The sequence below is a fragment of the Python bivittatus genome, unplaced genomic scaffold, assembly GCF_059951505.1.
Source record: "Python bivittatus isolate LINGU-HERP-01145 unplaced genomic scaffold, Pbiv_v1 ctg000020_np1212, whole genome shotgun sequence".
Lineage (NCBI taxonomy): Eukaryota > Metazoa > Chordata > Lepidosauria > Squamata > Pythonidae > Python > Python bivittatus.
Window position 1 is genome coordinate 65,005,500 of NW_028277030.1, and position 24,667 is coordinate 65,030,166.

At 38.5% G+C, this 24,667-nt stretch overlaps 1 protein-coding gene across 5 annotated transcripts in view; it reads left to right on the plus strand.

Moving 5' to 3' along the window:
• The window catches only part of PKIB (cAMP-dependent protein kinase inhibitor beta), a 45,213-nt gene extending 21,705 nt beyond the window's left edge, over positions 1 to 23,508 (plus strand). For all 5 annotated transcript variants that reach the window (XM_007429950.4, XM_015888378.3, XM_088140030.1 and 2 more), the window contains 2 exons: positions 20,263 to 20,440; positions 20,851 to 23,508. In XM_007429950.4, coding sequence (XP_007430012.1) covers positions 20,293 to 20,440; positions 20,851 to 20,930 — 228 coding nt within the window. In that variant the 5' untranslated portion in view covers positions 20,263 to 20,292 and the 3' untranslated portion in view covers positions 20,931 to 23,508. The remainder of the gene's footprint in view (positions 1 to 20,262; positions 20,441 to 20,850) is intronic.
• The last annotated feature ends 1,159 nt before the right edge of the window (positions 23,509 to 24,667 follow it).

Consider the following 24,667-nt stretch of genomic DNA (forward strand, 5'->3'; position numbering starts at 1 on the left):
CAAACTTTTCCCAAAGACTGGAAAACTTATATGGACTTTTTGTTGAATTTATGTTGATTTATGAGTTTGAGGATTGAAAAAGATGTGGGCTAAGTGAAGGGTTGAAGGGATTTGTATAACATCCAGGAGGGAGGATTATAGGATTGTAATTATCTGTTGAAGAAAAGGTCAGAAGTCATTATGTTTCATAATTTTAGTTTCTTTTTTTTTCTTGCAACTTTTTTCTTTCTTTTTTTTCTTTAGATTTGACTTTTACCGTATATAAAATTCTCAGTAAATATTTTTAAAAAATGTTATAAGGCATTAAGATAGGAAACGATCAGAGCATACTCTTCAGAAGAAGAAGAAGAAGATTATTATTATTATTATTATTATTATTATTATTAATATTCTAATGGTCCTGAGCAAACTTCAGAGATAACTAAGACACTTGTTTATATATGTCACTTGAACAGTTATCATGAAAGATTCTTTAAACACACACACACACAGCCTGTTACTGGATAAAAATTAGACTAGGTTCTTTATTGCCATCTAACATCTAAAATGCTTAGAAGCAAGCTTTTTGCTGCATATACTCAGTGTAATGTTAGTAATATTGTGAGAAAGTCTTGCCACACAGAAGAAGCATATTTTTGGTATATTTCATACTAATGTTTATGTGCTCAGACTGCAAGACTTGAGTCAGAGTTGCTGTTCATATTATTCTATATAATCCTGCCTTCCACCCTGAAATTGGTAGTTTCTGCTTTGATAGTGATGTAAATTCTGGATTATTTTCTCCTCAAGTTCTAGTTCTACAAGCTTAGGTATCTGCATAGCATTCCATATCAATACCTAATTTGCCTTTTTTCCTTATTCCAGGCAAGCCCCTTCTTTTTGAGGATCAAAGATAATTCTTCCTTTAGCTAATATCAGCTATTAAGGATCATATGAAAAGGGAAGAGCTAGCAGCTTGCTAACATTTCCATGATTTGCCCTTCATCCTGCACATAACTGAGAATGTATTCATCAGTGCCTCTGAACTTCCATCCTTCAGTTACAGAATGAACCAGTTTCTGGGGAAGGCAATGACGAAGCTAACTGAGCTGACCACTCAACTTTCTAATCCTTTAAACTCTGGTCTTTTATACACTTGGCTTCTTAAAAAGATGTTCTGCCTGACCAGAAATAGGGAAATAAATCTTCAGAAAAAAAATAGGAATCTAGTAGAGTTATACCAGTGATGTTTTTGCCTATAGAACAATGAAATAAATTCCTGAGTACAGCTGGACTCGATATCATGGATATCATGGAGTCCCCTATTGTGGGGGAGATGGGCGGTGGAGAAATCCAATAAAATAAATAAATAAATAAATAAATAATAATAATAATAATAATAATAAAAATCCATGTTTTTTGGCAACAGTGTGGATATGGTTTCTTTCATTATGTATGTATGTATATATGTATTCCCAAACTAGCCTATAGCCATAGGATTCATTAATGCTCTCCGTTCCAAATTTAATACTATTATCATTGCTGTTATTAACCACCCTCCCCAATGCTTCTGAAGAATTAGTGCCTGAGTTTACTTCCTTGTTCGTTTCTTTGCCTTCTTTTCATCCCTTCGTATTAAATTCCTTAATTTGAAAGCCTGCTACTGTGAATACTCTCTAAATAAACATTCTGCCTAAAAGCAATCTTGGATGTCCCTGTTCTGAAAGCAAAACAGGTCACTTACAAGCCACTTAAAGGTTCTGGGCAGAATCTTAAGGTATGCAGAGGTATACGGTATTATAAACAACATTTTTCAGTGAAAGAGACAAACATCTGCTGGTCTTTTTTCTGTGTTTAATGGTTGGCAGATCCCACTGGGGAGAAAAAGATTGCTCATGTTCATGGGCTCTTCTAAATAACAGATTCGTGCAGCTAATGAGCCCTACCTTAAATTCCCTCCAGATCTAAACAGCAGCATTTAGTTGGAGACCGCCACCATTTCAATTTCCATGACTGTTCCTGTTGGTCAGTAGTCTTCTAAGTCTACTCAAGCTTTGCTTTCAAAGCTGTCAGCCAGACAAGACCAGAAGGGGTGCCTTTGCCCACCTGCTTCCTGACCAACAATTTAAAATATTTAAGATTTGGTTCCCAACCTTACATACAAAACTTGCAGAAATCTAGTTTGGGTAGTTACAGTGCATTTGGAAAGTATTCAGACCCCCTTCACTTTTTTCAAGTTTGTTATGTTGCAGCCTGATACTACAATAGTTCAAATTCATTTTTCTCATTAATCTACACTCAATACCCCATAATGACAAAGTGAAAATAGAATTTTAGAAATGTCTGTAAATTTATTAAAAAGGAAAAACTGAAATATCACATTGACATAAGTATTCAGATCCTTTGCAATAGCACTTGAAATTCAGTTCAGGTGCCTCCCATTTCTCTTGATCATTGCTGAGCTGTTTCTACACCTTGATTGGAGTCCACCAATAATCAAATTAAATTGATTGGACATGATTTGGAAAGGCACACACCTCTCTATAGAAGGCCTCACAGCTGACAATGCATATTGTATCAGAGCAAAAGCCATGAGGTCAAAGGAACTGCCTGCAGAGCTCAGAGACAGGATTTTTGCAAGGCACAGATCTGGGGAAGGCTACAAAAAAATTTCTGCACTGAAGGTTCCCAAGAGCACAGTGGCTTCCATAATTCTCAAATGGAAGAAGTTTGGCACAACTAGGACTCTTCCAAGAGCTGGTCATCCAGCCAAACTGAGCAATTGGGGGAGAAAAGCCATAGTAAGAGAGGTGACTGAGAACCTGATGGTCACTCTGACTGAGCTCCAGAGATCCTGTGTGGAGATGGGACAAAGTTCCAGAAAGACAACCATCACTGCAGCCCTCCACTGATCTGGACTTTATGGCAGAGTGGCTAGACGGAAGCCTCTCCTCAGGGCAAAGCACATGAAAGCCCGCCTGGAGTTTACAAAAAGGCACCTGAAGGACTCTCAGACTGTGAGGAACAAGGTTCTCTGGTCTGATGAAACCAAGATTGAACTATTTGGCCTCAATTCTAAATGTTATATCTGGAGGAAACCAGGCACCGCTTATCACCTGCCCAATACCATCCCAACAGTGAAGCATGGTAGTGGCAGCATCATGCTGTGGGGTGTTTTTCAGCAGCAGGGACTGGGAGACTGGTCAGGGTTGAGGGAAAGCTGAATGGAGCAAAGTACAGAGATATCCTCAGTGAAAATCTGTTCCACAGCACTCAGGACCTCAGACTGGGCCGAAGGTTCACCTTCCAACATGAAAACGATCCTAACCTCACAGCCAAGACATCAGAGGAATGGCTTAGGGACAACTCTGTGAATGTCCTAGAGTGGCCCAGCCAGAGCCCTGACTTGAACCCTATTGAACATCTCTGGAGAGACCTGGAAATGGCTGTTCACCAACGGTCCCCATCCAACCTGATTGAGCTTGAGAGGATTTGCAAAGAAGAATGGCAGAAAATCCCACAATCCAGGTGTGCAAAGCTTGTCACGTCATACCGAAAAAGACTCGAGGCTGTAATTGCTGCCAAAGATGCTTCAACAAAGTACTGAGTAAAGGGTCTGAATACTTAAGTACATGTGATATTTCAGTTTTTTCTTCTTAATAAATTTACAGACATTTCTAAAATTCTGTTTTTACTTTGTCATTATGGGGTACTGAGTGTAGATTAATGAGAAAAAAAAATGAATTTGAACAATTATAGTATCAGGCTGCAACATAACAAAATTGAAAAAAGTGAAGGGGGTCTGAATACTTTCCGAATGCACTGTATGTTCCTATTTTGACTTTCCTGTTTCCACTTTCAGTAGACAAAAGTCTGCACCTTCCTCTTCCCCCATTTTTAAAACTATTTGTATGACTCATTGAAAGTTGAATTGGAAAGCTAACAACTTGAAATATAACTTAAAAACATAAATATCTTTATTGAATGGTGTGCTGCTAACATAAAGTAGATATGTACTTAGTAATCACCTGCAACATTTTATTGCCAGCCTCACCCATGCTAGTAGGAGCAATACTGTTAAGAGCACTGAACTTTTGAGTGATGGCAGTAGCAAGAGAGTAAAGTCTCAGGCTTGAAGCTCACATGTCCAAAAAGTTATTCAGTTTTATGGCTTAGTTATCCACTATGTGTTTGCTAGTCAATGGATCCCAAACAACTAAGGACCAGTTTTGATTATGAGCCATCACATCAATGTCAGCTCTTAGCGACCGCATAGATTTTCTTCATGATGATCTATCCAAGGACCAGTTTAGCTTTCCTTTAATTTGAAAACCCAAGCATTTCTACAATTGGGCTATTGCTGCTCAGTTCAGCATGGTTCGCTGTGGAGGCTTCAAATAAATGGCTCATGGGCATCACTGTGAGCCGTGGATTGTTTGCACCTGTCCTAATGTGATATTAAATTTGTGTTTGACATGTAGAACAATTCAGTGCATGCTAATTTAGAAATAAGTCACACAGGAATAGGATCAAAGATCCAGCTTGGGAATCTCAGCATGGAGCAGGAAAGAAAGAGCTGGGCTAAGCAAATGCATTATTTGATTCCTTTCATCAAGGTTCCTCAAGATCTAATCTGTAATGTCTTATTTCCTCCAAATTATATGGAATATTCTCATTACAAAACCTGCCTAACAGCTTTTGTGAATGTTTTAACAAAAGGCTTTTTAAATTAGTCAAGAATCTGATATGCAAAGGAATACACCTATGTTTTTCATACACACACACGCGTAAGGTAAATTGCTTTTCTGCCCTTCATAGTCCTCAAAACTACACACAAACTTATACAATCAAATATAATAAAACAAGAAAAAAGCAAAAGCACATCATTTAAAACAAGCCACAATGCTATCAAAATCTATCCAAGGGCACCAAAATCTCTAAGGCCTGCAGCTTCAAGAATTGGGGGCCAATTTCAGCTCCACAACATGCTTTCAGATTGTTTAAAAATGATGTGCATTTTATTTGCAAACCTTGCATTTGGTTGAAATGTGAAGTAGCTCTGAAGCTCCCAAAGCCAAAGAGGAAAAACACTTTGGGCGGTATGTTTGTGTGGGAAACAAAAGTTGAAAGCTGTACATAAGCATCTGTTTCCCAGTATAGCGTAATCTGTGAACAAAGGAATCTTTTGGTTGGGCCTGGCGCTGGGTCTCAGTGTATCTGCCTTTCCTCTGATGTTCCTTGTAACATTAGCATAGGTAATATTCATGGATGTGCATAAATGCAGGAGTGACTCACAGGAGCTGTTTGATATCTGCCAAACGTGATACATGAATAAGCTTCAGCGTGGCGCTTGTTAATGGCATAATGAATTCCCATTGTCATGCTTTACAAAAGGAAAAACAGAATCAAAGGGGCTCTCCAGGCCTCAATATGAGCTCATTTGTCTTTTCCTACATTTTTTCCCCAAAGCTGATAAACTTGTTTTAATCCCTTTCCTCAGGTTATTTTAGATAGCCTGTTTAGGAGATCATGTTCCTAAGTAACAATCAAATTATTATGCATGTTAGTGGGTTTATTGACAGATTTAAGGAGTTTCATACTGAATAATGCCATAATCTGGGATTTAGGGCTATAAATCTCAATTATCCATTTTAAGTGCTTAGGATAGCATGAATGATTTGCATTAATGTTTGTCAGGTTGATCTGAGACTATAGAAAGCTTGTACATGTCTTGCCTATTGTGAACAAATTCATTTCTCTTAAGAAACAGCCTTGTTTTCATCTCATATGAATTAAACATATGACAGTGCTTCAGTCTTTCCATTTGAGTGTACTTGCTTGAGCTTTAAATTGTGATCTTCTTCTATTCTGAAGGGTTGTATCATATGCTTTTTCCAACTGTGACAATCTGCTCTCTAATGATTGGAACCCAGTAATTTACTCATGTATCAGAAGTTGGTGTTTTCACACTACTGATAGAAGACTGTTCTTAGGAATGTGTATAAGGAAGGCCCAATTCTGTTTTTAATTCAGTTGTAGCAGAGACACAACTGGGAACTGCAATAAAATGTTGTGACATATATCCCTTTTCCACCTGTGACCAGTTCTAATGCTTTTGAGTCCTAAGGAGAGAAGATTCAATACAGAGCTATTCCCATATATTGTTCAGATCCGTACATATAGGTTCTCCTCTGCTATGCTACAGTAGAGCTGTAGATCTAGAATTCTTTTTCCTAGTTTTGAAAAAAGAACAAACCTTTTTAAACAGATATACTAGGAATACTTAGATCATATTCCTTGTGAGTACACAGTGAAGGTGATGAATAGATTTAGAGGATTAGAATTGGTAGACAGAGTGCCTGAAGAACTATGGACGGAGCTCCGGAACATTGTACAGGAGGCAGCAACTAAAACCATCCCAAAGAAAAAAAAATGCAAGAAAGCAAAATGGCTATCTGATGAGGCTTTACAAATAGCTCTGGAAAGAAGGAATGCGAAAAGCAAGGGTGAAAGGGAAAGATATAAGCAACTGAATGCAGATTTCCAGAGAATAGCAAGGAGAAATAAGAAGGCCTTCTTAAATGAACAATGCAAAGAAATCGAGGAAAACAATAGAATGGGGAAGACTAGATTTCTCTTCAAGAAAATTGGAGATATCAAAGGAATGTTTAGTGCAAAGATGGGCATGATAAAGGACAAAAAAGGCAGGGACCTAACAGAAGCAGAAGAGATTAAGAAGTGGTGGCAAGAATACACAGAAGAACTATACAAGAAAGATCTTAATGTCCCTGATGTCCGTGCTGGTGTGGTCACTGTTCTTGAGCCAGACAACCTAGAGAGTGAAGTCAAGTGGGCCTTAGGAAGCATTACTAACAACAAAGCTAGTGGAGATGACAGTATTCCAGCTGAGTTATTTAAAATACTAAAAGATGATGCTGTTAAAGTGCTGCACTCAATATGCCAGCAAGTTTGGAAAATGCAACACTGGCCACGGGATTGGAAAAGGTCAGTTTATGTTCCAATTCCAAAGAAGGGCAATGCCAAAGAATGCTCAAACTATCACACAATTGCACTCATTTCACATGCTAGCAAGGTTATGCTCAAAATCCTACAAGCTAGGCTTCAGCAGTATGTGAACTGAGAACTACTGGATGTACAAGCTGGGTTTCGAAGAGGCAGAGGAACTAGAGATCAAATCGCCAACATTCGCTGGATCACGGAGAAAGCACGAGAGTTCCAGAAAAACATCTACTTCTGCTTCATTGACTATGCAAAAGCCTTTGATTGTGTGGATCACAACAAACTCTGGCAAATTCTTAAAGAGATGGGGGTACCAGACCACCTTACCTGTCTCCTGAGAAATCTGTATGCGGGCCAAGAAGCAACAGTTAGAACCGGTCATGGAACAACTGATTGGTTCAAAATAGGGAAAGGAGTACGACAAGGCTGTATACCGTCACCCTACTTATTTAACCTATATGCAGAGTACATCATGAGAAATGCCAGGATGGAAGAATCACAAGCCAGAATTAAGATTGCAAGGAGAAACATCAACAGCCTCAGATATGCAGATGATACCACCCTAATGGCAGAAAGTGAAGAACTAAAGAGCCTCTTGATGAGGGTGAAAGAGGAGAGTGCGAAAACTGGCTTGAAACTCAACATTAAAAAAACTAAGATCATGGCATCTGGACCCCTCGATTCCTGGCAAATAGAAGGGGTAGAAATGGAAGCAGTAACAGACTTCATTTATTTGGGCTCCAAGATCACCGCAGACGGAGACTCCAGCCATGAAATTAAAAGACGCTTGCTCCTTGGGAGGAAAGCTATGGCAAACCTAGACAGCATATTAAAAAGCAGAGACGTCACCTGCTTTTTCAAAGAAGATCCACATAGTCAAAGCTATGGTTTTTCCAGTAGTAATGTATGGCTGTGAGAGCTGGACCATAAAGAAGGCTGAGCGCCGAAGAATTGATGCCTTTGAACTGTGGTGCTGGAGAAGACTCTTAGGACTTCCCAGGACTGCTAGGACGTCAAACCAGTCAATCTTAAAGGAAATCAACCCTGATTGCTCATTGGAGGGATTGATAATGAAGCTCAAGCTCAGATACTTTGGTCACCTAATGCGAAAAGAGGACTCTTTGGAAAAGACCCTGATGCTGGGAAAGATTGAAGGCAAAAGGAGAAGAGGACGGCAGAGGATGAGATGGTTAGATAGCATCACTGAAGCAATGAGCATGAAACTGAGCAAACTCAGGGAGTCAGTGAAGGACAGGAAGGCCTGGTGCGATATGGTTCATGGGGTCACGAAGAGTCGGACACGACTTAACAACTGAACAACAAATACTAGGAATTCATAAAATCTTTCTGGCATGCCCACAGGGAAATGAATGAAGCTAGACTAGAGGAATTTAAGCAGTTCAGTTCAACAGCCTAAGTTGCATATCTCCCATGCTGGTCCTGGCTGTTCCTGAAGCTGACTTAACAAATTCCAGTACCGATTGTATTGGTATGGCTATGGGGCTGGGTTGGTGTTTAGTCCAGGCAGTTGCACTGCACGTCCTGATTGGTCATTCCCCCACTTCTTGTCCTTTCTGTCTGTGCCGGGAAGGCAGATCTCCAAGAGTCTGCCTTTTACTTCTAGGGACTTTTTTCCACATCCTGACTAATCCCATTCTTTTCATTTGCTTTCCCAGATGTTTGCACCCATGGATGCCTTCACACGCCTTTCCCAAGTTTTCTATTTGACACTATACAGCCCCTTTCTTCTCCCCCACCCACACCATCATTACTGTAATGCTGCAGTGATTAATGCAAATGGAATCTTTGTTCCTTATTCTGGTAGGTAGGTAGGTAGGTAGGTAGGTAGGTAGGTAGGTAGGTAGGTAGGTAGGTATAAAAAGAACATGTAACTTGATGAAATGTAGAAATTGTAATTATTGTCTGTAGTACATATTGGCAATCATAAAAGTTATGGTGTGATAGTTGTTTCTTCACTATACCCTATAGTATCTATCTACCAATGGGAAGGCATCTGCCAGCAGTATGAGTTTTTACTTTCCAGTATATTGACCCTTCCACCATACAACCCCCAAATCTTCCAGAGTTTCGAGAGTGGAACACATTGGGGATGTAGGGATTGTGTGTGTGAGCCAAAAAAGAGCAAGGGAAGATCAGTGAAAGCCAAATTAATTTATAAATATTTTATAATAATAGCCATTATCAAAGATAATGCTGTTCCATAGTCTGAGTTGTAATTTTTACTATCATTATTCTCCATTTCAGTAGAATTGTACAAAAACTACAAAAGATAGTTAAATGCTATAAATGTCATATCAAATATCAAATTGGACCAACTATGAACACAAAAAGAACAAGATCCTTGTGAAATAGAGAGGCTGTTAGTCATAGGTAATAAGAATTAATGTACTGAGGAAGCAAGCATGTGTGAAGATACCTGAGTAATCTCCTCAGGTCAGGCCTTACACCTGATGCCTTACACCAATTCCCCAACCCTCCAAAGCAGACTTGGAGAGGGTACAATGCAATGGGAAGGAGGAATCACAAAAATGACCTCTTGTTCCACTGATGAACAGCTTTCATTAACAGTGATTACTAATGATCCAACCAAGTCCTCCATGGGCTTCATGGAGTGCAAGATGGTACCTGTGGTTCTACTCCAGTGATTCTTCAACTGTTTGACCCAATTACACCTTTCCCTGTCATTATCCTCACAAAACAAAAACCAAAACCAGAGACTGTTGTTTTGCACAAATGTCTCAGCAGTGGCAGTCCCAACTGGATCCTCAACTGGAATCTCAACTCACGAACAAGCAATTATAGATTTCTCCATTACCCCAAATTACTGTTCACTTCCATATATATAGTAAAGGCTCCCTCTTCCCTCCAGAGGAAGCAGAATCATTTTGGGGAGTAATTACCCCCAGTTTATGAATTACTGATCTACTGTCTGAAGTTATCTTCACCAAAATCCTAAGAGGGGAGGTGGAAAACAAGATTATCTAGAAAGGTCTTCCTGGTTTAATTCCAATATTGGGGCAGTTACATAATTTGATGCCCAGTATTAGCATCAAATATAGAAAAGAAGTGGTAGGTATGTTTTACACACATACTGCAGGCTTAAACTATTCACTTCCATGCGTAGTGAAGACTCCTCAATATATGACACCGGGGCCTTAGAGGAAGCAGAATAATTTTTTTGACAGTTGTGGAAGGCTCAGAGCTTGATTATTATGTAATGCAAGCTGATGTTTGTATATGGTATATTCAAGGAATTTTCTGCGATAATTACTGTTGAATTGGAACAGGGGGATTATCTTACATTTGTCAGTAAGAATAGAAGAAGTTGTTGAAAACAGGAATGGTACAAATGATTGCATACCTTGCTGCTCAAAAGCATTGATGCCTTTGAAAATTAGCCCAAAGATTACTTTGGCTTGACAAGGAGTGGTTTACCTGGTAAATTTAACCCTTTCTGTTGAGCCTAAGCATTGGCTTCCCTCTCTTCTCTCTCTTTCCCTCTCCAGCTATCTCTATCTTTCCTCCTCTCCATACAGTTTTCCCTTCCCAGATCAACTTTTCCTTCAGGGCAGCTGTAGCTTCCTCTTAGCCCATCTCTCATCTCCCTCCTCCCCTTTTTTCTTTTTCTTTTTTGTACTGTTTCTGCTAGAAAAAGAGAGGGAATTGGGCATGCAAGTCTATGTATTTGTGTATTTCTGTGTGCAGTTGTTTGGGTTCATAGGAGAGAATGGTTGTTACGTGCAAATGCAGATCCATTTTTGTAAATGGGGTATCTTATTTTACAGTCAACTCTATGGTTAGTAATAAATCAGTTCACACCCCACCCCACCCTACCCCAATGGACCTGCCTTTCTGGGGAGAGTGTGGCTTCTGGCAGATTTGTATTAAGGATGTGCAAAATGTGTCAGAACATTCCATTTCCCTCTGGACCACACACTATGGACCATAAGCTGGACCTTGTTGCACTCTGTCAGTGCCTCCTTAATTCAAACTTGTATATTCCCAGGCTACCATACAAACCCAAGAAAAGGTTCAGCTGTATTAAAGGAGATTCCTGACCCTCTCTGCAACATCCTTTTGGCTTCAGATCCAATGGTTAACACATAATATCTATATATACATATGAAAGCATGTCACATGTATAAATTAGTTGAATAGTTGGAAGACATTGCTAGGATTGGTTGCAACTTAACAACTCTAACTGAAAGGTTTAACTAAACATACACATGATTTTTCTGCGTTATATGTTGTTTTCCTTTTACTCTTCCTTTTTCAGGGGTGTGATGTACGTTGTCTTATCTTCAGAGGCATCTTCCTTTCCAGTGAATACAGTATTGCTGTTCTGCTGCTCTATTTCTTTCTTGGCTCTTGGCTTCTATTTTTAAAATAATGTAATAATGGGCATTATTGTTGTTGTTATTCATTGCCTTGGTCTTGAAATGGAAAGGTGGATATAAATACTTCAGACAGGTGAACCACCCTGTGAGAAAAGCAATAACAACTTGCATTCATTGACTATAAACTTATAATTTTCTACCATTACATATCAACAGTGATGGACAGACTTGCAAAAATATTGAAAATGAAAGTGGGTAGCCATTTCAATATGACTTTTGGTGATTTGTTTCAGCTTGATTTTTGTTGTTGTTATCAACATACAATAAATGATGGCATATTGTTAATTATGTTCCAGAAAATATTGTAATATTAGGAAGGTATAATTTAGGAAGTAATAATAGGACTCTTTTGCAACTAGCATTTTTCTGTGAATAAAGTATGAATATCTATTATATTTTTAATCCACCCATAAATCAAGGGAAGCAGACAATATCCCTGTCCGTCATAGTAGGGTAGGGGTTTGTACCAAAGCTTTGTCCTTTTGTCCATCTGCATGATGGTAATTTTAATGTAGGATTTATAAATTTGACAATTAGAGATAAAATGACTTCAGAGATGTATATGAGGATTTTTAAAATGCTTATTTTTGAAAATGAGAGATGAATAACTGGGGTATGTTTTTTTTTTTTTTTAATAATGTAGTAATTGGCTAGGCTTCCAGTTAAGAACACACAAGCTCACAAGCTAATGGGAGAAGTGCTATTGGTTTGGGTTTTTTTTTTTTTTTTTTTTTTGAATGGGAGCAATAGTGCAATTGACAAGCTCACATGTAGGCTATTCTTCGGCTGGGATTCTAGCAATGAATTATGAGCAGGCAAGAATGGCCATAAAGCAAAGGACAGAGGATATTGAACTTCAAGCAAATTTAGGGAAGGTTCCATCCTTTTTGTCCCTGCCATGTAGCAAGTATACAGTCACTGCTGCCAGATATCTAGCGCAGCTTGAGCTCCCCAGTCAGCGGAAAGCATTCTCTCTAGCCCATTGCCATGTTCTTCCTTCAGCGGTGCTGGATGGCAAATACAAAAAAATTCCATTAGCTGCAAGACTTTGCCCTTGTGATGCCAAGGAAGTAGAAGACATGGGCCATGTTCTCCTCCGCTGTATCTTTTACCAAGTCCCACGGAGTAAATTGCTCGCACCCCTGATCAGCAAGCAGCCTGGCCGTCAAGAATCAGATTATCTTCAAATGCTTCTCATGGATGACCGGCCTTACGTTACAGCGCAGGTAGCCAGGTTCTGCGCGGCAGCAATAAAGATCCGTCAGCATCGGATAGGAAGCTGCTGAAAGGTTTTGCAGTAATGGATTATAGCCAACTAGTATTTTAGTTTGCATTAACAGTTCCCAAAGAGACCTGAAAATACTACTTTGAGAGCCAGGGGGCCTTGCTGAGTGGAATCGATTTGGTACGGGTGGACTAAGTAGGTGATCATGAAAAAACAGACAGAAATATCACCAACACATTTCAGTTTTAGATATTATCATTTTATCATCACCTTATTTTAGCTAACGATTAATAATGGTAGGATATTATAATTTAAGGAGTAATAATTATGTAGTGTAATAAATAACACTATAGGATAGGCCGTTTGACTTCATGTATAAATAACATTTAGGTGGCCAAATTATACTTATGATATAGATTTTACTTGATATTATTATATCTAAGATATTTAAGTAGACATGTTATGTGCATTTTTAGTTGTATTGGTCTATGACTGTAATAAACTTCTATTCTATTCTATTCTATTCTATTCTATTCTATTCTATTCTATTCTATTCTATTCTATTCTATTCTATAAAAGCTCACATGTATAGATGGTATGATTGCTCTAACTGATGATGGATACAGAGTATAGGTTGCCATATTATTGGGTCTCCAGCAGTATTTTGCTGCATAGACTTTTGTAGAGATGACCTTGTAGATTTCTCTGGCATAATAAATTGATCCATTGATGTGAAGCAGATGGTAATATTTATGTCCAGTGTGGGCTTGGTACAAGGACTGAAAAGTTTAATTGCATCAAGACTGGTACAGTGTCACCAACTGGGTATTGGGAGTAGAAATGATTTATTACCTATCAATCTACAGCAGGTTAGAAATTCTAAATGTGCTGGTTCACAAAAGGAATGGAGTGCTGAATGAGTAACTGTGCAGGTGTGATTATTTGCAAAACTCTTCATTTCTGAGGAAAGCACATTTGTGAGATATAAACATTTGAGGAATGCAAAGTTCCAGTTGCTTACAAATTTGCTGACATATTATCTAGTTACACTGGAATGTATGAAAAATAAACATCCTGAAGTGACAGTAAAGGAGAATGGTGAAAGTATGACTTGGTAAATAAATGTTCACTCAAGCCAGCAAAGAGGTTGGGAGGAGAAGGACACAGATTTAAGCTATCTTTGAAAAGGGGACATCATGGCACTCGAATCCAATAGCAGCTTTAATACAAAATTCACCAATGGAAACTGCAGGTCAAAACATGAGACCTGCCGACATAGATTTTTCAAGCAAAAATATTTTGGCAACAGAGAATGAGTTCCTTCACTTTCTCATTCTTGTGAAAATGTGTTTTGTTTTCTGTATTATTTAGGCATTTAAAAGCATAACACATCTCTGCCTATCAGGGTATAGAGCACAGATTCTGCATGCAGTCAGTCTGGTGATTTCATGTTACAGAAGGGGAAATCTGAGTAGTTTATTGTTATATTAGGTGAATTTTTAGTTGGAATTTGAGTTTATCCTCAGCTCTTTTTTTAATCTTGTGAGACACTGAAACTCCTTTCCCACTAATCCAGCCCTTAATATGGGGCAATGGACTACACTAGGATTGATGGAACAAATTTTAAATGTTCTTTCTTCTGCATACTGCTGCTACAGTATTGTGATTTTTTAAAAAATGTTCTTTGTTGAATCAGGAAGCTCCCTCTCTAGAGTTAAAAATAATACCTCTAGCCCTTTCCTCTCTGAGTCCTCAGCTGTGCTTTTTTTTTTTTTAACATATAAATCAGACTTGTGACTTCCCTGATTTTAGTAAAAATGTTTGAGAGTTGCCTTAAAGTACTGAGCCTATTGTTATTTGTACTGTGTATTTGTTTTATTTGTATCCAGAATCCACAAAACAGCTCAATTCATTCAAAAAATGCAGTGGTTCCAGTTACAAATGGTGACCTGGATGGTATCTGCAGTTGTTTCTCCCCCTCTCCTGGTATTCTCCCACATAATACTTGTGCTCAATGGCTGCTGTGTTAGAGGAACAGAGTTTTAGCAGCGGCAGCAGACTCTTTTCCCTCCCTGCCTGCCGGCTTTCCTCTGTACAATTGTAAAATTGCATCACCAAGTAAGAATACCACACACTTGTAGCTAACACTGGAAAATAATCTGACTTGTTCGAGGGTATATAACTTAAGAGAAAATGATCTCAATTTTGTTTTTGTTTTTTTAAGTTCTTAGAAAATGTGAAATGTTTACCCTGCTTTTTTCCTGCTTATTGTAAAATTGTTTTCTAAAATAAGAGTGCCAATAGAAGCTAAAAAGACAAGATGTTAGATATTCCAACAGAAGCAGTGCATAAGTGGGAACAACAGCAAAATGGCACAGGGTACAATACTTCTGTATGAGGTGCCAACCTATTTTGTTTTGGGTGGAGTGGGGAGTGGGTCTATTTCATTATGAATGGAATGGAATGGCTCTAAACCAATATTTAGTTCTCACTAGGCTGTTTTTTTCTCCTAAAATATGTGTTGTGTTACTCCAAAATTTGAGGCTTTCTCAAACCTGTCAGGATTTGGATATGTTTGGAATTGTTTGGATAAACAATTATTTATAAGCTTTATATTATTATGAAATAAGCTTTATGCTGTGGTTAAACTTGTAAAGCTTACTCTAAATAAACATATGTAAAATCCTGTTACAGCTTTTAAAATAAAAGGCAAATATTCATATTGCACCCTACCTCTTCCAACCCCTTCTGCCATAATAGAATTGAAACCCTCACATAAGTAGAAAAAAGAATGTTTGCCTGGGGGATGGAGAAAAGGAACATGAAGAAGACTGAGTCAATAGCAGCAGGTCATGGAAGACCACACTCTTACTTAGGATTTCTCTCTCCTTCCCATTATGATAATATTACACTATTCAGCAAAGCACAAACAGAAAATGCCATTTAGTTACAATGAATTAGAGCAGTCTCGTGCTAATCTGACTGCTGACACAGAAATGGCCCTCACTGCAGCCTGTTCTTTACATTTAACTAGTAATGCAAAGTATCAATCAAGCTCAAGTCCTGGTGACCGTGTGGACACATCCATAGTATCTGACTAACTCATTGGAGGATGGAACTTCCCTTTGTAGTACAAAGTAGTCACACTTCCATTACTGTTCTTGGAATTTTCCCTAACACAGTTTTCTCCAAGCACCCAACATGGAATGATCAATAACAGTAGATAGAGAACCACTCCTGCTACTTCAATCTGCCATGCTTCAGGAGTACACATTCTACCATATCTGTACAAATCCAATGGACCAGTAACACTGCAGCAGCTCCCAATCCAACTGGTAACAGACATTTGAAAAATAACAAAGTTGTCTTCAAGTTAAGCTTGCACCCTGACAGCAACCATATGGACACATCCATGAAGTTCTTTTGGAAACAATACATGCTACATAGTGTATTTCCTTCAGGATGTTATATGCACAGCTTTATCTACCTCTTTGGTGAGACAAAAGAAGAATGGAGGCTGAAGGGGCTGGTCAGGATCACATTGGCTTAAAGCATCATTAATTACCACTTTGATCATATCCACTAATGGTCATTTGACTTTGACACCTATGTCATGGGTGCTGAGGATAACACTGTACATATCTTGAGACCAACATTGTAGGAATAAGGAGGATATTAATGCCAGTATAGCTAATGATAATTTGACATTCATGAACTGGGGATTTGATGAAGGCAATGTCATGGGGTCAAGAACACCAATAAATAGCCAAAGAATGTTTGGAGTTTTGTTTCCCAATTGTAAAGAAGCAATAATTGTATTGTATAATTGTTGAATTTATATAATTTTATTTTTTTATGGAAATATGCAGTCAGTCAAAACCACACGTAAGTTCCCCAAGGATTGGGGCCTGGCAATTATAGTTCCAATCTTCAAGAAGGGAAAGAGAGATGATCCTGCTAACTACAGGCCAATTATGCTGCTCAACATAATCAGCAAACTTTATGCTAAGCACCTCCATGATAAACTTAAGGACTGGCTGGATCAGGCACCATCGACCAATGCTTGGTCCTACAGCACTCGACTGAAAAATATTCAATTAATAATGTAGCGTCACTGTATGCTGCCTTCATAGATCTCTGATTCTATATCCAGGACCAAACTATGGGAGAAGGTTTTTTTTGTTTGTTTGTTTCTTACTGACTTAAAATGATTTACATTCTTCAGTTAGGTTGGCATGGAAATTTAATTGCTGATAGAGATGAATGTATCAGTTTGTGTTTCTTTTAGTTTTTGGTCTTAAACTTGACTGGTTTTAAAAGAAGTCTGTATGAAAATCTGAATACATTGTAATGCTTGCTTACTTTAACTTTGCATTATGTTCTAATATGCTTCCCCAGATAGGCAATGCCTATTCATCTTTCAGCTCCTACTGGTCCTGATACAGTGGTACCTTGGGTTACGAATGCCTCTGTTGACAAACTTTTCGGGTTACGACCAGCTCTGGCCGCAAAAATTTACCTCGATTTGCGAACTCCGCCTTGGGGTATGAGCAGGATACACGGCCATTTTCCCTCCCGTGACACGGTCCGCAGCCATTTTTCCACCCCTGACATGTGGTCCGCGGCCATTTTTCCGCCCCTGACACGTGGTCCGCGGCCATTTTCTGCCCCTGACACGTGGTTTGCGGCCATTTTCTGCCCAACACGTGGTCTGCGGCCATTTTTCCACCCCTGACATGTGGTCCACGGCCATTTTTCCGCCCCTGACACGTCCGTGGCCATTTTGCGCCCGACACATGGTCCGCAGCCATTTTCCACCCCTGACACGTGGTCCGCGGCCATTTTTCCGCCCGACACGTGGTCCGCGGCCATTTTCTGCCCAACCCGTGGTCCGCGGCCATTTTTCCGCCCCTGACACGTGGTCCGTGGCCATTTTTCCGTCCCTGACACGTGGTCCGCGGCCATTTTCTGCCCAACCCGTGGTCCGCAGCCATTTTTCCGTCCCTGACACGTGGTCCATGGCCATTTTTCCGCCCCTGACACGTCCGTGGCCATTTTCCACCCCTGACACGTGGTCTGCGGCCATTTTTCCGCCCCTGACACGTGGTCCGCGGCCATTTTCCGCCCCTGACATGTGGTCCGCGGCCATTTTTCCTCCCCTGACACATCCGCGGCCATTTTCCGCCCCTGACACGTGGTCCGCGGCCATTTTTCTGCCCCTGACGTGGTCCGCAGCCATTTTTCCGCCCCTGACACGTGGTCGTAGGGAGGGGGACTCTCCCTCCAAGCAATAGCCGCCTCCCTGTCCTCCACGCCAGAACGGATTAACAGTAATTACATTGAACTTTATGGGGAAATTTCCTTCGGGTTGCGACCAATTCAGGTTGTGGCCAGAGTCACGGAACGAATTAAATTCATAACCCGAGGTTCCACTGTATTCTTGAAACAAAAAGACTCCTGGAAACATTTACAAATAATTTATATTTTATAAAGGAATGTGAATGTTTGATCTATCCTGATGACTCATAACTTGGCATGGAAAATACTTTTTTTGCATATTTGCACATTCTACATATACCAAATAATTACAGGTCCAGAAAAAAATACGAATCACTTATTTAAGTCTGGGATTGAACTGATTCATTTTAAGGGTTGATTAACAATACGATTTTTCAGATTGATTGCACCATAAATAATCTGGGTAAAACTAAAACCTCTGAAAATAGGAGCAAACACTGATAAGATTGTCTACATTAAATTAAACTGAGTTTCTGGGCAAAACTAGCAACATTGAAGCAACCCCTCCCCCCCCCCCCTGTATTCCAACATAATTCAGAAAGGAAAAACATGCTATTGTGACACTGGCTAACAAATGTTAGCAAATTTATAGCAAAAATAAAATAAAATCCAGAACAGTGTCAGGCTATTTCCTGATCTTATCTATAGCTTCTCAGTTCCTTTCCCCCATGAGAACTTAGAACAGTTAATGCAACATTTACCAATTCTATCTTCATTGGTTTTCAAATCAACTCCTAAGCCACAAAAAAAGAAAAGAGGTATCTAGGATGTTTCTTCCCCACTTTTACATTTACCATTTCTAATTTAAAACAAGAGCCAAAACAATGTATATAGAATTACAATAAATGGAGGGAAATTATTCCTGATAGCTAAAATGCACGTTCAGTTCTGAGGATTTAGCCTCTCTTGGCACAGCCCCCTATCATTCGGTTCCTTCTCCTCCTGGACATTGGAAATCTAAAGGTAGGATCCCCCTTGGAAAGTGAACCTGTTTCTATATCAGGATGAAATACCTGATTTATTATAATGCAGTTCTAGAGACCACAGCATTGTGTTTTATATAGAACATGCTGTATTTCAATTTATTCCTAAAATTCCTGGAGGAAGTATTCCCCCGTCCCCAGCACCAAGCCATCTAGCATAAACTCTGCAAACGATAGGGAATTCTGTCTTGTACTTGCATTTATGCAAAATAGCCCTCTTGTCTAATATCAGAAGGGGTCTGGCAGCCCCAGCGGTGGCCCTCTGGCTTCTATATCAGACAAACAGGACAAACTTTGGGCAAAAGAATTAATGGACACAAGTTTGACACCAGGATTCAAAACAAGGATAAAATAATACAAGAGCATTTCAACCTCCTAGGATACTGTTTTCAAGATTTCAAAGTGATCATTTTGGAAAAAAAGAGGCATTGACACCACAATTGATTGCTGAAATTCACATATATCAAAAGGTTTCGGGCTCTCTCTAAAGGTCTCAACAAACGCAATAGGGTTTTAATATATTGCAGTTGTTAATATGTCTTGCATATAACCTGTGTCTGCATAACTACTTCTCTTCCCCTCCTCCCTACCCTTGGCCTCATCCCAATTTAAATCCTATGTTAGTTTAGCCACTCCATGCATCTGATGGAGTGAGCTGTAATTCATAACAGCTTATGCTTTTTAGTAAAATCTGCTAGTCAGATGTGCTACCAGCCTCCTGATTTTTGGCTGACATAGACTAACACATCTCTCTTCCTGTCTAATGAAACAGTTAAAAAGTGTGTCCTGGCTAGCAGAAAAGAATATCTGATAGCTGAAACCTTCTCTCATAGATCAGTCCACCATATAACAGAACCTGTGCCCCTGTTGTACCTGCTGTTAGCGATAACTTTGCCACTTGGCATCATTTTGAAACAAAGCTTTCTTTTTGCAGTATTTTCAAATTTTGGGAAGGATTTGTTTTTATCTTTAAAATGTTCCTCTGAAATAGTGTTCTTTTTCTTGACTGGCAAAACAATATGGAAATAGCAAGAAACAGCTCACTCAAATATGTAGAGTTGCAGGAAGTCACTGGATATTTCTCTTTGTTCTGTTCATGAATGCTGTTAAAAAATATGTGGAAAGTGAAGAAGGGGGAAAAGGGGAAATAGATTCTTGGGATAAAGTTTCAGCATTGATGTGCTGAGACCTGTCAGTGTTTACCAAGGAAGAGTTGGTTCAGTCCTCTCCTGACATCCTGGTTTTCAGAAAACAATCTGCCTTCTTCTCTTAAATAACAAGATTGGTTTGTATTTGGCCACCAGACTGTTGAAGCTGAGAAATTCTTGGTGTTTTTCAGGAGATGTTGCTATGAGGAAAGAGGTCAGAGATGACTGATGTTGAGCCTGTAGTCACAGATTTTGCTGCGTCAGGACGGGCAGGGCGCCGAAATGCCTTACCAGACATTCTGGGTTCTTCTGCTGGGGCTGGAACGTCAGAACTGCCACACAAATTAGCAGAACTCTCCATGTCGGAAGGTAATACTTTTAAAACTCAAAAACTACCTTGCTTTGATTTTATCAAGGGTTTTACTGTTTGAATACCTTTAAGAAATGTTCTTTGTTAAGGCATCATATTATTAAGTAATTTTCTAAGGATCCTTCCAACTTCATGTGAAGTCACATAGGCCAAGAAGCTGCCTCATTTGTAATTTCACCACAATGACAGGTAGCACACCACTTTTTCAATTGTTGCGTAATAAATACCTATTTTTTTTCCTAAGCTGCATATATTTTCTGAATTCTATGTAGAACTCTGGGCATCCAGTATTACAATAAGCAAATATAATGCAAAATTCTTCCAAACTCCTAATGATCTGAATGTTTTGACTGAGTCCTTCTTTGTAAAGCTAATACTTTTTCTCATGTTCACTTCTCTTTAATTAAAGGAGCTGAAGGTGGAGAAGCTTCATCTTCTGATACCACTATGGAAAATCAAGAGATAGAAGAAAAAACAGTGGATTCCTAATGTTTATGAAATGCTTGGTTTGGGGTGATTACCCACAAACCTCACTGGCAGTGTGTCCAAGACTCTGAAATATATAATATTTGTGGCTGGATAACATGAATATGGCGCTGTTGAAAAATTACAGTTAAGTTCTCAAATTCATCAAGTAGCAATTTATTTATTTACAAATCACAGCCAGTATCTGCAGAAAAAATTGAGAATTGTTTTCAGTCATGTAACAAATGAAGTCCAGTATAACCAGCTGATTATTGCAAATAACCAAATACAACAACTAATGCCGTTTGGTTAATAACTTGGGGCCTTTTCTGATAATAAATATAAAATGCAGGTATTAGGTTTTGTGTGAGCTTATGTTTGTATGTGTACATATATGCACACACACATATGCATAATATACATAAATAGTACACATAAGCACATATCACAACCACTAACTCCAGGCCAACAATATACCAACTTTACATATGTAAGATTCACTTTACAGAAGTCAACTAATTTAGACTGAGGGCAACTCTGAATGAACTGTACAACAAAGGGTTAAAAAATGTAGGACATTCTAAAGAGTGGTGGGATAGTTTGCGAGTGCTCTTTGTGGTTAAGGAATTCATGAGAAATTCCCTAACTTCAACAATATAGTAAAAGGAGCATCCAACCATAAACTGTAACAGATAAATAACAAGGGAAGCTGTCTTATACCAGAAGAATTTCTTTGTTCAGATATAGCAGCCATGGGATCTCAGTCAGCGTCTTGATAAATACATTCAGAACCACTCTCTCAAAATGTCTTAGGTGTAAGGACATCAGAAAGCCTTGTGAGTACAGTAGGCATTCATCTCTATCAAAAAATCAGATTCCATATAGGAGTCACACTAGGAACAAGCTAGTTGATACTGAAGATGGAATTGTAGGAATATGGGATATTCTTGAAATAGGACAAGCCTTCCCTCGCTCCCCTCAAAAAGTCCACCTTCAGCTTCCCATTGTAGCAACTGCTCTAGTTCTGTGCAGTCATTTGGAAAACCCCTGCTCTGCTGACTTTAAAGTAACATTTCTCTGCCACCCTTGATACCAAAGTTTAATTTTCCCAGAACCCAAGACCCAGAATATTTTTGATATAGCAGGAAGCTTGATTTTTAAAGAAAATGGAAATGCATCTGTTGATTAACCCCACGAAACCTTTTTCAAATTTGAATTCCATTGAGAAATGTACTGAAGTACAGAGACATACAGAAATGCCTTTTTTGCTCTTTCAAAATGTCAAGACAAACCAAGATTATCTAGGATTTTGAAGTCCTTTTGAATGCATTTAGTATTTGCTTTCTTAAAACTGGCTTCTCTGGTGAATTCCAAATTCTGTTTATTTTTTCTAAAGTAAATCCATGACACTTGCAATTGTTTTTAAATTTTATTTCAGCATGAGGAATGAAATAGATTATCCTTACATTAGAATGTGTTCTATCAGTCATGCCTTCACAAGATCTAGGAGCATAAACTTTTTGCTTGGGTTAAGGTGTGCGTTCATTGGCTTATAACTGATCCTGTTAAAGTAATGATTGTTCAGGCATTTTCTTCCTGATACATTTTACCTATTCCAAAGGATTGATCCATGTTTTATAATAAAGATTGTGTTGTTTAAAATAGAGTATTTGTATATTATTTGGATAAGAATTCGATGACCCAATTGTATAAGTTTTTGCTCAATGAAAAATCATTTAAATCCAGATTAGAGTATAATCACTGAGGTTGAAATGGGAATAGAATCATTACTTTAAAAAGGATTTCAATTACTTATGCCTGACTTAAATTCTTATTATATTAGTGTGTCCTCTTTCAATAGAATAAGTTTGGATCCCAATCAACATATTTTGTATTGAAGTACAGTGACAACTTTATTGGCCATCTCGCCTCAGAGAATTACAGTTGTAAACTATGATGAGCTGAGCATATGACTATTTGTATTATATAACTAGTATTCATATTAAGATTTGTCTCTCTGCTCACTACTTTTTTTTAAAGAGTGGTTGACTAAGACAGTGTGCCTTGTGCTCTCGTGATAATAGTTTTCTAAGATCTACTCCCAAAAGCCACATTTCCTCCAAAGGAATTAATCTTTTACAATTTATCCCAATGCCTCAAATACCAGTTATGTTTTCTATTTATTTACTAAAACAAAATATTAATATTAATGGATACCAAATTAATCATGCAACATTTTGTGTCCTGTTCCTTTTATATTTCAGACTTTATTAACATGTAATTGATTCAAGATATGTTGAAGATATAGAAATAAGACACAAGAAAATGATGGTACGGTTGAACTTTCTCTCTGGAAGCAATAGGTGGCACTCTGTGTCCATTTGAATTAAATAGCAGCTATGCCATTGTATAACAGCACAGACAGATACCTTCTAAAATTTCATCAGTAATGATTGTGGTTCACATTCACTAAATTTCAAGGAACTAACCCTATAATAGACATGGACTTGTCAAGGCACTGCTGCATTTCCTTCAAACAGTGCTTCTCATCACAGGATTTATCATATTGTAATAAATGTATAATAATAAAATTCACATAGACTCCTGAGTTGTGTAGAACTCTATCCAGAGCTTTCCCCATTCAGTACCTTTCAAATGTATTGGGATTACAATTTCCAGCCAGTTAATACTTTTTTACAAGTACAAATAACTTCCAAGAATAATTGACCATAAAGTGAAATTCTCAACTTTTAACAAATATGAAATACAAAGATTCTAAAGAAGGGTAAGAAAGAGCATGTTCTGAGACTGTTGAAAGAGAAAAAAAAGTAAAAGGACTGTTACTTTAATTAGGGATTAACATTGTTCATTTTATTATTCTCCCCCACCTCCAAACAAACAAAAAAACAGGCATTCATAGGAACTTGACTTCGGTTCTAATACGCATCAGTATCTGTGGAATTGTTGAAGTTATGAGAGAAAGCAAAGCTAGGGGCAGCCTTATCAATAAAATGAAAGAAAGGGTTTGTGTGTGGTATATGCCACCAGTCTTCTCAATTTGAGCACCCTAGACAGTTGCTTCTGGATTTCATGGAGGGGATCCATGAAAGGAAGCAAATTAGGGTTTATTAAATCTGGTAATATAATTCTGAATCATTTTAGTGCCAGGGACAGATAAAGATAGTTACAAGATTTTGTGCCACGTGCCCAAATAATTTGGTTTTGTTGCAGAAGATCTTACTAGGCCTCTACCAATAGGGACTAGCCACCATTCCACAGGAAGAATGTCAACTGCAAATGAGTGTGTTAAGGGTTGGATTTTCCCCTCCAAGATGAGAGTCCACTTGATCAATCTTACGCCTCTGAGCATTGTTGAATATTTTAGCGTTTTCTGTTTACTAAGTCTGTCTTATCAGTCCATCAAAATGACAGTGACTGAATGGGCACAAAATGATAGGTTCTCTTATGAGCTGATTTTATCACCTGTGCTTCTTAAGACAGAGAACACTGTAATGCCAGAGTGCGTATTATAACACAGGAGGGACAGGGGGAGGCTCTGCTACCACAGAATTCTCAGTATTTTTTTAAAAGGATAAAATCTGAAGGCATTTGGGGAATGTTAAGAAAACATGGAGACTCCATTTAATTAATAACAGAACACTTGGTAAAATACATACACACAGTACATACAGTACATACAATATTCCTTTCTAATCCCTACCACCACCACCAGCATGCCTTTACTGTGCTTTCATGGACAG